Source organism: Cervus canadensis, chromosome 22 (assembly GCF_019320065.1).
Source record: "Cervus canadensis isolate Bull #8, Minnesota chromosome 22, ASM1932006v1, whole genome shotgun sequence".
Lineage (NCBI taxonomy): Eukaryota > Metazoa > Chordata > Mammalia > Artiodactyla > Cervidae > Cervus > Cervus canadensis.
In genome coordinates, this window is record NC_057407.1 from 17,055,528 (window position 1) to 17,071,127 (window position 15,600).

The 15,600-nt window shown below is 37.0% G+C and overlaps 1 protein-coding gene across 35 annotated transcripts in view; it reads left to right on the plus strand.

The window, feature by feature from the left end:
- The window catches only part of LOC122425174 (sarcolemma associated protein), a 147,613-nt gene that overhangs the window by 80,066 nt on the left and 51,947 nt on the right, over positions 1 to 15,600 (plus strand). For all 35 annotated transcript variants that reach the window (XM_043443581.1, XM_043443579.1, XM_043443600.1 and 32 more), the window contains exons 3-6: positions 2,585 to 2,657; positions 9,480 to 9,516; positions 11,131 to 11,193; positions 15,417 to 15,512. In XM_043443581.1, coding sequence (XP_043299516.1) covers positions 2,585 to 2,657; positions 9,480 to 9,516; positions 11,131 to 11,193; positions 15,417 to 15,512 — 269 coding nt within the window. The remainder of the gene's footprint in view (positions 1 to 2,584; positions 2,658 to 9,479; positions 9,517 to 11,130; positions 11,194 to 15,416; positions 15,513 to 15,600) is intronic.

Genomic DNA, 15,600 nt, shown 5'->3' on the forward strand with positions numbered 1-15,600 from the left:
GAGGGCAGGAGGAGGAGGGGTTGACAGAGGATGAGATGGTTGGATGTCATCACTGACTCAATGGATGTGGGTTTGGGTAGACTCCGGGAGTTGGTGATGGACAGGGAGGCCTGGCATGCTGCAGTTCATGGGGTCGCAAAGAGTCGGACATGAGTAAGTGACTGACCTGAACTGAACTGAGTGAAGGAAGTAAAAAGTCTGATCCTGGATGATAAATGTCCTTTGCTTATGCAGGCAAGGGGATAAAGGACATCATAGACAGAGGACAGCTTGTGTAGAAGTCATGGGGTTATGAAAAGTAAGAAATTTGGAGATGCAGGTAGCTTGGTTTTGTGTAGCTTAATTATGGTATCAATAGAAACTACTTCCCTATACCTCGGATGGTAAAGAATCTTCCTGTAATGCTGGAGACCTGGGTTCAATCGCTGGGTCAGGAAGATCTCCTGGAGAAGGAAAGAGCAATCCACTCAGGTATTCTTGCCTGGAGAATTCCATATACAGAGGAGGCTGGTGGGCTACAGTCCATGGAGTCACAAAGAGTCGGACACGACTAAGTGACTAACACATATACACATGGTACTAATAGCAAAATGAGCGGGTGGGCCTGAAATGAAGGTCAGTAGTTCACAGCAGTAATTGCTATATGTTAGGCAGAGAGTTTTGGAGAAGGCAATGGCACCCCACTCCAGTACTCTTGCCTGGAAATTCCCATGGATGGAGGAGCCTGGTAGGCTGCGGTCCATGGGGTCGCTAAGAAGTCGGAGACGACTGAGTGACTTCACTTTCACTTTTCACTTTCACGCATTGGAGAAGGAAATGGCAACCCACTCCAGTGTTCTTGCCTGGAGAATCCCAGGGATGGGGGAGCCTGGTAGGCTGCGGTCCATGGGGTCGCTAAGAGTCGGACACGACTGAACTGATTTAGCAGCAGCAGCAGCCGCCAGAGAGTTTAGAAGACTGCTCCATACCATAGATAATTCTTGAATCTGTGCTAGCTAGCACTTTACATATAATAAATTAGTTATTAAAATTAGTATTGAGTAAACCATGCTAAATTTCTGAAGCTTACTGTGCATTTCCAGATGATAGCATAGTCATATTATTTTGTGTTAATAATGCCATCTTCACAGTTCATGAACCTGATCAGTTAACAAGTTGCCCTCATAATGCATTAGCTCTATAAAGTTGGTTTTACTGAGATGTAACTTACTTACAATACCAATTTTACACGTATAGTTCACTGAGTTTGACAAATGTATACAATCACATGTCCACCACTCCTCTAATAAATTCAGTTCCTTTTAGTCACAGTCATGTCTGACTTTTTGTGACCCCATGGACTGCAGCACATCAGGCCTTCCTGTCCATCACCAGTTCCTGGAGCTTGCTCAAACTCATGTCCATCGAGTCGGTGATGCCATCCAACCATCTCATCCTCTGTCGTCCCCTTCTCCTGCCTTCAACCTTTCCCAGCATGAGGGTCTTTTCTAAGGAGTCATTTCTTTGCATCAGTTGGTCAAATATAATCATGATGTAGTATATCTTCATCACCCTCCCTTAGCTTTTGGGTTTTTTTTAAATATTTTTAAATATTTATTTGGCTGTGCAGGATGTTAGTTGCAACATGTGGGATCTAGTTCCCTGACCAGGGATCAAATCCAAGCCCCCCTACACTAAAAAAACAGAGTCTTAGCCACTGGACTACTAGGGAAGTCCCTCCATTAGCTTTTTTTTTAATCCTTCCATTAGTGTTTAATTAGAATTTATTAAACTAAATAAAAAATAAACTCTTTGAACTCTGAGGAACATAATATCTGAATAAAGAATTTTTTAAAATCAACTTTTAAACTATGGAAATAATTTTTTCTGTAAAATAAAGAGATATTCTGTTTAAGTACTGCTTTTAAGAGGTTTTATCTCTTGAAATCTTCAGAAGGAGGAAGGAAGAAGCAAAGCAACTGTCTACTGAGTGACTGGTGTAATGTTACATAAAAATGTTTGAAGGTGGAAGAAGAACAACCACCAAGAAAACAAAACCATAATTTTAAATACTGAGTTGGTTATTTCAGACTGGAGTTCTCACTAACAGCTCTGATACTAAATAGCAGAGTTGTAGAAGTCCAAGCTGTTATTATACAGAATTTTAGAGTTTTGTGAGGTATGGACAGGAGTTATAGGTTGGGCACAGGAGATTTAGGAGTAAAGACTGGCTCAGATTTAAACTAGGGGAATAGTTGTACTTAGGTTTGATACTGGCATATAGGGGAGAAAGTGCAACCCTCCCACCCTCATTTGTATAATATTTCCATATACTCAAATGACTTTTTTATTGATTATTGCTATAGCATTGGAGATTAGGACACTTTCAAGACAATTTTATGTGATTTTTCCTTTTTTGTTGTGATTCAATATGGATAGGAATAAGTTTCTCCAAGGGAATGAATATTGCTGTTAAACCAACAAAATTATTTTCTTTCCCAGAAGTTGTTATATTTAAGAATAAAATATGTGTTTAAATACGAGAGGTATAGAGGTTTGTGTTTAACCGATTATTTTATCCATGTTATTTGTTTGTTTTAACCAGTTACCCATGGGTGTATTGTTTCCACAATAAAACTTTTTCTACCCGATGGTATGGAAGCCCGGCTCCGCTCAGAGTGAGTATAATTTAATGGTATGAAGTTTCTGTATTAATTACATTGATGAATAATATTCCAGATGATATTGGACAGTTAATACTTCAGAATTATTCTAATAATGTTAGAAAATTGATGTAGTGCTTTTGATATTCCAAAATATACTTCAGTTTAATATAATTCAGTTTCACATTGGTTATAATTCTAGTAAATAATGTATAAGAGAGCACAGTTATTTTGTTTCCAAAATTAACTTTACAATGTATATTTTGATGAAAAATTAGTTTTTTAGACTATTTGGAGTATGCCAGTTATTAATGAATGATAATTGTATTCATTTAAATCTGCATGTCATATGACTTCTTAAACTATGGTTGCCTGTGAAGTTAATGCCAGTATCATAGTCTTACAGGACTTTGGGCATGTTGACACAGTAGTCTATGTTGGTGGGAGTTTTTGGAGGGATTTTCCAATTCTGTGTTGTTGTTTTTTTTTTCTTTTTTTAAATGAAGCAGTGGAAAGGTCACTTAGAGAAAGACAAACTTGAGAGGGAAATTTTGCTCATAAATACAGACGTTAAAAGATAAACATACATACATTTTCATCTTGTACTTTTCACAGATTATTGTTAAGTGTTAAAGGGACTTAAATAGTCTTTAGACTTAAGCATTTTTTAATTACCTTGAATATGCTACAGGCTTATTTCTATCCCCAACAAAGTATTTTCTGCCCTACAAAAGCAGAAGCGAGTATCTAAGGGTGGGAGGTTGAGAGCAATAGTGATGTCAAGGTACAGTAGAGTGCTGAGTAGGAGAGAGAGGAGGAGAAGGGAAGCAAAGAGAAGTCCTCCCGTTACTGTGATAGTGCTTTCATTAGGATTCTTGTATATTATGCTTCAGTTAGAGACGACCATTTTTTTGTTTTTAACCTTTTAGGTATCTGAAGAAAACAGATTTTAAAACATTTTAAATTTAAAACAGTAATCTGTTTCCTATTCTAAATTATAGTTTAATTATTAAAATATAATTAACTTTGGGAGCATTAATGTGACTAAGTTTTTAATATGACTTAGTCAAGAGTTAAGGTTTTAAAATAAGAGTGACTGTTAATTGACTAATAACTTCTTAAGAATGGCTTCTTAAAGACCTTGATGTTTGGATTTAATGAGATTTTTCTTTCATGGATTCAGAAGCTTTGAGCACCTTTTTAAAGGGTCATCTTTGTTCTCAGGTTCCATCCAGTAGGGCATGTGAATTTTTTCAAAGTCTGTACTAGTAAATTGTGTTCCTGATCCTCTTGTTTCCCCAGTGCTTTTCATCTTTGTTGCTGTTGCTTTCTCTTTGTTTGGTTTTTCTTATGTGGTTAAATGTTTGCATCGTTTAAAATTTTACTGCCAGTTTCATTGTACATAATCTAGCTGACTTTCTGAAGATGAACTTTTGAACAGACAATTCTCTAGAGTTGCAGGAAGGTCAGAATGGCCTGTGGAAGTAAACAGTCTGGTTCAAAGCCCGACTCCACCTATTCTGTGACTTGATCAGGCCTCCCTTTTCTCATTTGAAAAATGAAGTTAATAATGGCACCTATTGAACAGAAATTTTCTGAGGAGGAATAAGCAAGATTGTACACTTAAAGCATTTGGTGTAATACCTGATTCAGAATGAGCACACAATGAATAGTGTTTCTGTTATTGTAATCTAGTATTTTTTTAGCAATCAAGATGCTTTTAAGTATGCCGGATTGTTTGGAGTTTAAGATACATTATGTACATAGCATGTAATATTTTTTTCAGGTTTTTCAGTGGATATATTATTTTCAAAAAGCTGATTCTTTTTTCTTCTTTGATTTTTATTATATTTCACAAATAATTTTCCAATAATAAGAATCCGAGAAATTGCCTATAATCCCACCACCTTGACACTAAATAATAGTTTTTCTTTTCTACAATTCTTGTTGCATATCAACTTTTTCCATAATTCAAACGAAATACATCTGTCCACGATAGTTTTTGTCAAGTACAAAATATATCTTATGGAATGTTTTGCTAGATTTTTAGAATTCTGTTTATTAACGAGATTTTCATGAGAACAGAAAATATTGTTCTTGGGTCACTAAGTAAACTGTATTTTTTAAAAAAAACCCTCCATTAATACCATTTGCATCTGTTTAGACTTTATTAAGTTCATTTCCTTATATGTGTATATCTACAGAGAAAAGGATTCATACCCAATATAGCTATATCCAGGTCCTGGCATTGGGTTCAGTTCAGTTCAGTTCAGTCGCTCAGTCGTCTCCAACTCCTTGTGACCCCATGAACTGCAGCACACCAGGCTTCCCTGTCCATCACAAACTCCTGGAGCCTGCCCAGACTCATGTCCATTGAGTCGGTGATGCCATCCAGCCATCTCAATCTACTGTCGTCCCCTTCTCCTCCTGCCCTCAATCTTTCCCAGCATCAGGGTCTTTTCCAGTGAGTCAGCTCTTCGCATCAGGTGGCCAAAGTATTGGAGTTTCAGCTTCAACATCAATCCTTACAATAACACCCAGAACTGATCTCCTTTAGGATAGACTCGTTGGATCTCCTTGCAGTCCAAGGCACTCTCAAGAGTCTTCTCCAACACCACACTTCAAAAGCATCAGTTCTTCGGCGCTCAGCTTTCTTTATATTCCAACTCTCACATCCATATATGACTACTGGAAAAACCATAGCCTTGACTAGATGGACCTTTGTTGGCAAAGTAATGTCTCTGCTTTTTAATATGCTGTCTAGGTTGGTCATAACTTTTGTCTAGGTTGGTCATAAGCGTCTTTTAATTTCACGGCTGCAATCACCATCTGCAGTGATTTTGGAGCCCCCCAAAGTAAAGTCAGCCACTCCTTCCACTGTTTCCCCATCTATTTGCCATGAAGTGATGGGACCAGATGCCATGATCTTAGTTTTCTGAATGTTGAGTCTTAAGCCAACTTTTTCACTCTCATCTTTCTCTTTCATCAAGAGGCTCTTTAGTTCTTCTTCACTTTGTGCCATAAGGGTGGTGTCATCTGTATATCTGAGGTTATTGATATTTCTCCCCACAATCTTGATTCCAGCTTGTGCTTCTTCCAGCCCAGCGTTTCTCATAATGTACTCTGCATATAAGTTAAACAAGCAGGGTGACAATATACAGCCTTGACATACTCCTTTTCCTATTTGGAACCAGTCTGTTGTTTCATGTCCAGTTCTAACTGTTGCTTCCTGACCTGCATACAGATTTCTCAAGAGGCAGGTCAGGTGGTCCGGTATTCCCATCTTTTTCAGAATTTTCCACAGTTTATTGTGATCCACACAGTCAAAGGCTTTGGCATAGTTAATAAAGCAGAAAGATGTTTTTCTGAAACTCTCTTGCTTTTTCAATGATCCAGCAGATGTTCGCAATTTGATTTCTGGTTCCTCTGCCTTTTCTAAATCCAGCTTGAACATCTGGAAGTTAACAGTTCATGTATTGCTAAAGCCTGGCTTGGAGAATTTTGAGCATTACTTTACTAGCGTGTGAGATGAGTACAATTATGTGGTAGTTTGAGCATTCTTTGGCATTTCCTTTCTTTGGGATTGGAGTGAAAACTGACCTTTTCCAGTCCTGTGGCCACTCCTGAGTTTTCCAAATTTGCTGACATATTGGGTGCAGCACTTTCACAGCATCATCTTTTAGGATTTGAAATAGCTCAACTGGAATTCCATCACCTCCACTAGCTTTGTTCGTAGTGATGCTTTCTAAGGCCGACTTGACTTCACATTGCAGAATGTCTGGCTCTAGGTGAGTGATCACACCATCGTGATTATCTGGGTCGTGAAGATCTTTTTTGTACAGTTCTTCTGTGTATTCTCGCCACTTTTTAATACCTTCTGCTTCTGTTAGGTCCCTACCATTTCTGTACTTTATTGTGCCCATCTTTGCATGAAATGTTCCCCTGGTATCTAATTTTCTTGAAGAGATCTCTAGTCTTTCTCATTCTGTTTTTTTCCTTTATTTCTTTGCATTGATCCCTGAGGAAGGCTTTCTTATCTCTCCTTGCAATTCTTTGGAACTCTGCATTCAGATGGGTATATCTTTCCTTTTTCCTTGCTTTTTGCTTCTCTTCTTTTCACAGCTATTTGTAAGGCCTCCTCAGACAACCATATTGCCTTTTTGCATTTCTTTTTCTTGGGGATGGTCTTGATCCCTGTCTCCTGTACAGTGTCACGAACCTCTGTCCATAGTTCATCAGGCACGCTGTCTATCATATCTAGATCCTTAAATCTATTTCTCACTTCCACTGTGTAATCGTCAAGGATTTGATTTAGGTCATACCTGAATGCTCCAGTGGTTTTCCCTACTTTCTTCAATTTAAGTCTGAATTTGGCAATAGGAAATTCCTGGTCTGAGCCACAGTCAGCTCCTTGTCTTGTTTTTGCTGACTGTATAGAGTTTCTCCATCTTTGGCTTCAAAGAATATAATCAATCTGATTTCGGTGTCGACCATCTGGTGATGTCCATGTGAAGAGTCTTCTCTTGTGTTGTTGGAAGAGGGTGTTTGCTATGACCTTGGCATAAGAGCTCTTGGCAAATAGAGCTCTTGGCAGAACTCTAATAGCCTTTGCCCTGCTTCATTCTGTACTCCAAGGCCAACAATTTTCCTGTTACTCCGGGGGTTTCTTGACTTCCTACTTTTGTGTTCCAGTCCCCTATAATGAGAAGGACATCTTTTTTGAGTGTTAGTTCTAAAAGGTCTTGTAGGTCTTCATAGAACCATTCAACTTCAGCTTCTTCAGCGTTACTGGTCGGGGCATAGACTTGGATTACCGTGATATTGAATGGTTTGCCTTGGAAATGAACAGAGATCATTCTGTTGTTTTTGAGATTGCATCCAAGTACTGCATTTCGGACTCTTTTGTTGACTATGATGGCTACTCCATTTCTTCTAAGGGATTCTTGCCCACAGTAGTAGATATAATGCTCATCTGAGTTAAATTCACCCATTCCAGCCCATTTTAGTTCACTGATTCCTAGAATGTTGGCATTCACTCTTGCCATCTCCTGTTTGACCACTTCCAATCTGCCTTGAATCATGGACCTAATATTCCAGGTTTCTATGCCAATTGCTCTTTACAGCATTGGACCTTGCTTCTATCACCAGTCACATCCACAACTGGGTGTTGTTTTTGCTTTGGCATTGGGTAATTTTTATATTTCTTCATGCTTTACTTTACATGTTTTCTATAGTCAATATGTATTACTTGTATAAAATCAAGAAAAAGAAACTAACATTTAAAACATCTGTTCCATTTTTATGGGGCAGAGAGGAAAAACTAAAATTGTATATACCTTTTTAAACCTTCAGTAGGCACCACGTTTGTTAGGGCCTTGTATGGTTTCTAGAGGTGCAGAGGTGAATTGTTCAGAGTGCCTGAGAACACAGATGTAAAATTAGAGGAGCAGACCAGAGGATTAATATGTTCTTCGTGGGAGTCTGTACAGCATACTCTGGGGGCTCAGAAGGGAGGTGGGTAATAGTACCTAATATTACATTTTATTCAGCATCTTAGTGTCCTGTGACTAATTGAGTTGAAATTGTTCTTAGGGGTTTGTACAGTTACTACAGTGAAATCAGAATTGCCATTCCTGTTTTTAAGTCCTGCAAGATCAGTTCATCAGCAACTTACCTGATGAACCTAAAACCTTTACCTTATCAACCATTAGGCTGACTGTGACTCGATCGGCCTCTTGGATGTGGAGTGAGGAACAACTGCTAGGGGACCTGAGTGGCAGCCTTGATTTGTGCTCCATCTGCTCCCAGCCGCCCACCCCCACGACCCCCTTCCACACTCACACTCACATTACAGTATCTTACAGGGCATTTTAAGGAACCCTGGCTTCCATAGCTTGTCGGTTCTTATGGCAGTGGTAGTAGTGATCAAGTGCTACTATGTCTAATTGTAAGGTACTGTTAAATCAAGGTGCTGTTTTAAGCTTTTTATTTATATTAGCACATTAAAATACTCAAGAGTAATCCTATATGGTTAGTTTTATGGTAATCCCCGTTTTATGGATGAGGAAGCTGAGACCTATAGTGCTTAGATAACTTGCTCAAGATTATACACCTGGTTAAGTAGAGCCAAAATTTGAACCCAGTCAGTGTGGCTTTTGGCTCCATGCTTAACTTCTCTACTACACTGCCTCTTTTATACAAGGCCAACAAGGGTTATTAGTACCAAGTGATAGTGTGTTAATGTTTAATTTCAAAGTGATATACTGAGTTTAGCCTCATAACTACATATAAACTTGTAAGTGTGTGAGGTAGCTGGGTAGAGAAGAATAATACTTATGTTTTGATTGCTAAAGTTGTACTCCACTAGAACATATTTCCAAATTCGAACCTTCTTTACAGTAGAGCTTTGCTTTTTAAGACTTTCTATGTAGGACTACTTAATTTTAAAAGAACTTAATTTACATGTTACACAATTTTAAATGGATAGTTTAAAAAAAAATGGATAGTTTAAGGAGTGCTTCTTTTCTGTTTAGTTCTTATAACCAAAGAATTCATCATAGCCCTCATTAATAGTAGATCCAGCAAGGGCATTTAATGTGTTTTGGATTTTGAATTTGTGTTTAGAAATACATTGATGTGTAAAAGGTAGGTTTGTGTATTTATTACCTTATTTTCCAACAATTCTGTATGTTTATGAAGGATTACAAATAATTCACATTCTTTTTATTAAATGAAAGAAAGTGTAAAAACTTTGGGGTTTAAAATATGCTCATACTGTCATACTCTTTTCCTGTGTTGTCAGGAAGTTAGATAAAAATTCTAAATTTTACTTTTCAGTGTCATCCATGCTCCATTACCAAGTCCTGTTGACAAAGTAAGTTGCTAATGATTATTTTTTTCGAAACTAATTCACCTATATTGCTTTTGAAAATGTTTTTGTTTGTTTTAAATATGCTTTACCTGGAAACTTAATTCTCTTTTGTAACAAAATGTAAGAGTGCATTTGGCTGTGGTTATTCTAGTCTGATCTTCAGTAACTAGACAATGTACGATGGATGTTTCTTAGGGAAAAAGCCTTTGTTATCTCAATTAGTGGCTGACTCTAAACTAGAGTTAGCCATAGGGAAGAAGTGTTAGTTACTACTTTTTATTCTGAAATACATTTCTGCCTAGAAATATTTGTTAAAGCTTTGTGTTTAAATAATTTACTCAAAATGTACTTACACGTGGAAATAAAACAGAAGTACAGGCTTACATAAATTGCTCTTTTATTGTCCTTGAAGATTGATTTACTTGATTTGGACAGAAACTTTGCATTAATTAATTATTAGGAAAAGATTTTTTCTTTTGTTTAGAAATAACGGTGTATTAAACTGTAAATATTCTTGCTAAATAGCAAAAAAAAAAAAAAAGTCATTTGTATCTTTTGGCATTAAAGTGGAGCTATTGGGAAAAATATTTTCCTTTCCATTTGGATAAAGAATGAAAGCCTACCTGAAACTGAAGTTATCTGTTAGATTCCTTTTTTAGAAGTAAGCATGGTTAATCATCAACTTCGGCAATACCAAGAATCGTTTTAGAAGTAAATAGTGGCCCTGCTTCTTTAGGACTAACTTTAGAAAAATACTAATGTCACCTCTTGTCTTCTAGTTAGAATATTAGTTTAAAAAATAGACTTTCTGAGCTTAATAAGGAATGATGTTGTTAACATCACTAGTAAGTTAATATACAAGGCTTGGATAGCATTGAAAATGTTATAGCAACCTGTTAGTGCCTTTTTCTTTTTTTTAATAATGCTATGGTTCTGTATTCCACACCCAGACAAACCCTTTATAGAGGTTATTTCTCCCCATACTCTTGCATTCTAAGCATTTCTGCTGTGACTTATAATGTTTGAACACCATTATTTCCCATCTTTTTCTTCTTAAAACCTACCTATCATTAAAAGGAAAAAAAAAAGATAAACCATTTTTCATTGCCTCTGGCCGTTGGACAAAGTATTGTATTTCGTGTCCTGCTTCCTCCCCCATACCCCCCACATACAAATATCATTTTGAAGATGGCTGCTTCTAAATGAATTATGACTTGTTAACATATAGAAGAACTATTTAACAGTGTATTTTAAAGGAAAAAATGTAGATCTTTTGATTTTGCAGGTTATTATTTCTGGGTAAAGAAAAGGCTATATTGCCTTTGTGCTGTAAGTTTGTGATTTGGTTTATCAAAGAATGTTTTCATGGAAGCACTTTACAACCATCCTGGTTGTAAATCTCAAACTGATCACTATAATACAATACCATCTATAGGTTCTAGACACAGAGCAGACATATTTTGAAAACTAAAGGAAATCAATTTGAAAAATCAAATTTGAAAAATAATTACTTATTTGCATGTTTCAGTAAATAGACATTTTAAGGACTTGGTTTGGCTTTAGTATCCTCTGCAAATATTTTGTGTGACTGTTGATAGTATGTCCTTTTGTTTCTAGGTTGCTGCTAACACTCCAAGTATGTACTCTCAGGAACTATTCCAGCTTTCTCAGTATCTTCAGGTAAAGTAAATCTTGAGATTTCTTTGTCTTTAAAAGCAGAACTTATATTTGATTTTGCTAGTTCGCAAATATGGGCTAAAGAAATATTGGCTACATACAAATACAAAGGAAATATCTTTTCAAAGTAAAAAAAAAAAGAAATTAAAAATAGTTCTTATAAAATAAATAGGATTTAAAAAGTCAGAATTGTTAAATCTGGATAAGAAGGTTCTATACAAGAGAAGTTTTTTCCTTCAAATATGAAGAAGTTCCACAGTGTTTCTTTATCCAAAAGTGAGTTTTAAATAAAATTAAGCCTGAAGAGATTTTGGTTGCTATTAATAGCTATAATAGCAAATAATATGAACCGTTAAAATATTAACTGGGTTTCCCTAGTGACTCAGATGGTAAAGAATCCGCCTGCAATGCAGGAGACCTGGGTTTGATCGCTGGGGTGAAAAGGTCCCCTGGAGGAGGGCATGGCAACCCAATCTAGTACTCTTGTCTGGAGAATCCCCATGGACAGAGGAGCCTGGTGGGCTGCAGTCCATGGGGTTGCAAAGAGTCAGACATGACTGAGCGATTCAGTACACAAAATATTAACTATTAATAGCAAATATATAATGCTTACTATATGCCAGACTCTAGTCAAGCACTTCACCTATATTAATTCACCTAATCTTTACAAAAATCCTATAAAATACATATTTTATGCCCATTTTTATAGATGGACTTACTGAGGGACAGGAAGTTTAAGTAATTTGCACAATATCACATACCTAGTATGTGAATGAGCTAGAACTTGAACAAAGACAAGTCAGACCTCAGAGTCTCTGCCCATAAATACTGTTCTGTGCCACTCAGGTTGTAGAAAGATTTCTTGACAGGACAGATACTTATTGTAGAATGGGCTCCTGAAGAAGTTAATACTGTAGTTAAAGAGCAATAGTAATCTCGAGAAAAAATATAAGTGATTATTCTTTCTTTATTTTTTCCTTGCTGATTTTGGTAGATTTCGACTGGATTATGGTTCTATACCTATAGAACCATGTGTGTGTGTGTGTGTGTGTGTGTGTGTGTGTATAAAGCATATCTATATATGCTGTTAATATCTGCTCTTAATATCTGAAGAGCATATCATAGAGAGCATGATTAAGGAAAACTCCGGATCAGGAGTTTAGAGATTGAGGTTTGTATCTTGATGCAGACTAAATTAGTTCTGTGACCTTGGGTAATTCATTTTACTTATGTATGTCTTCACTTGCCTTTTGTTTAAAATGATAAGACCAAACCAGTGACCCTGGGTCCCTCCATTCTTTTATAGATCAATCACTAAGAGCAGTCCTACTGCAGTTAAAAATGTACACATGTGTGAAAATTATCAGTGTATTAATCAGATCTTGGCTTCCGCTGGGCATAATGTGGTGGTGAATTGAAAAGCGGTTTCACACACTTTCAGGTTAGAGAACATAGACTGTATCCAGAATTCCCTGGATCTGATCTGTGGCTTTAACTTTGGACCTGTTGGGAAAGTTGTTTAACTCTTGTGTGCCTCACTTTTCCTCATCTATGATATATGTATAGTAGCACTTACATCACAAAATTGTAAAGAATAAATGAATTAAAACAGGGAATTCCCTGGGAGTCCAGTGGTTAGAACTCAGTGCTTTCACTGCTGAGGGCCCGAGTTTGATCCCTAGTCGGGGAACTAAGATCCTCTAAGCCAAGTGGTGTGGCCAAAAGGAAAAAAAAAAAACAGAGATAAAAAGCACTTAGAACAACGTCTAGCATGTAGAACATACGCTATAAATGTTGGTAGTTGTTTACCATTCAGTAGGAAGTCACATTAATTGACCTAGCTCTCTCTTATTTTTAGAGGTAGAAGACTTTTTTTTTTTTTCACTTTCTCACCTCTTTTGTTATTTTATTTTTATTTGGAGGATAATTGCTTTACAGTATTGTGCTGGTTTCTGCTGTGCGACAACTTGAATCAGCCATATGTACACATACACCCTTCTCTCTTGAGCTTCCCTCCTGACACCAGCCACCCACCCACCCACTTAATCCCTGTCGTCTGGGTTGTCAGAGAGCACCAGACTGGGCCCTGGCAGCTTCCCACTCGCTGTCTGTTCTCACATGACAATGTATATATTTCAGTGCTGCTGTCTCAATTCATCCCACCCTCTCCTTCCCTCAGTGTCTACAAGTTCATTCTCTATGTCTCGAGGTAGGAGAAACTTTTAGAGTAGTCTGTTCTAACCTTCATTTTTCATATGAGAAATATGGGGCTTCTCTGGGTAAAATGATTTCCCAGGGCTATGTACTATAGTTACTAGTCATTGTCAACTGTGAATCTAATGCTCTCATTCTCATTTCTACCTTCTTGTCAGTTCTTTGAATATTCGTAGTGGCATAATCTTTCCCTGTTCTTTTTCTAATTCTTTGAGAGAAAATTATACTGGCTTGGCTTTTCTGTATACATCTCTTGGAATTGCTGAAGTTCTAATGTAAGTTGTAAACCTTTTGAATAAAAACTGAAATAGATACATTTCATGTCTCAGAACTAATCAACTATTCCTGGAAGTGTTAGAATCTGTTAGGATGTGGTTCATGGAGTTATGAAACTAAATGGAATTGAGTAAAATAGGTTAAATTACACCATCTAGTGGAAGTAGTGGTTGTTTGGTGGGGATTTGGTTTGTTTTTTTTTTAAGTTAAAACTTCTTGTATCATTAGTGCAATTTCCTGGATATTAGGAATGTTTTAGAAGCTTAAAATAAACTTGGCACCTAGTCACTTTTAAGTGTAAGCTGTATTTTAATGTGGATTCTGAGGTGGTATGACTTTTATTAGATTCCTTAATCTATACTTTCAGAGTTATATTAAAAAGCAGTTCCTCTAACTCTAATTAGACCAGATTTTCCCTAATCATTATTTATCAAGGATATGGACAGCAATAAATGTATGCTTTAAACCTCAAGTGCTATGTTTGAAGTATACACTTCTCAGTTAAAGTAGCTCAGAGGTATTAGGGTAGTAAATGTTCTTCTTTGGATAATGACAGGAATAGAAGAAAGTGAAATTTAAAGTTGTGCCAGAACCACAATTGAATGCTGTGTGAGCATTTTCACCTTGACTTGCAGTAAAGGAGACCTTCTTAACAGCTCTCAAATGTTAACAAGTGACCTAGAGATAAGGCTTTGCTTGCCAAAGTCTTTCTCTGGAACAGTATTCCTTTGGAGCTGCCAAATAATTAACTCATTGACTCCCAATTACATTGAATTAACACTTGGCCTCTTACTTATATTTGACATGTTCAACTGTGTCTAAGTGTTATATGGTCACAGAGAGATTTAGAACACCTGAAAGTGGAGTAGACTGTGAGGATAAAATTGTCTTTTTAAATGTATATAACTTATAAAAAATTGTAAAGGAAAAATGAAGAGATACTTCTTTTTTAGATGTCATACTCATGTGGCTAAGACATTATGAAGTATTTTTGCTGCTCTCTCTCTCTCTCTCTGTGTGTAGATACACAGACACACACATATACACACACATTTTTTAAAAAATGTATATATATATATAGAATGCAGACTTATATCATTTGTTGGATTTTTCTGTTCTAGGTTTTGTTCTTTTAAACTCATTCTTGTAAATTACAAATAAAGAAACAAAAACACGTGACCTGTTCCCTGTTACAGAGGAAGTTGCAGCGAGAGCACCCCTAACAGCACTGCTTACAGTACAGCTCAGCAGACAGGCTGAAATGGGGGTGTGTGTGTGTGTGTGTGTGTGTGTGTGTGCGTGTGTGTGTGTGTGTGTGTGTGCGCGCGTGTGTGTGTGTGTGTGTGTGTGTGTGTGCGCGCGCGCACTCAGTTGTGTCCTATTCTTTGCAACTCCATGGACTCTAGCCTGCCAGGCTCCTCTAACCATGGGATTTTCCAGGCAGGGATACTGGAGTGGGTTGCCATTTCCTTCTCCAGAGGATCTTCCTGACCCAGGGATTGAACCCGTGTCTCTTGCAGCTTCTGCCTTGGCAGGTGGATTCTTTACCACTGCATCATCTGGGTTAAAATAATGTGGGCTAAATATATTATATTAAGTAGATTTATCAGGTTTGAAAGCAAGATACACTGTAGGATGTGAAACAAGGTTGTTTTCAGAATGTGCTAATAATTGATTATTTGTCAAAGGAATTGTGCTGAGGTTATTAGAATTTCTTTTGTGATTTATAATATTAGGAGGCCTTACATCGGGAACAGATGTTGGAACAGAAGTTAGCCACGCTACAGAGGCTGCTAGCCATCACCCAAGAGGCTTCAGATACCAGTTGGCAGGTATTCCAGTTGCCTTTATACTCATAAAGCATTTAAGCATAGCTCAATATCCCTTCGATGGTTATTAAACTGAAACTAAAATTATGTA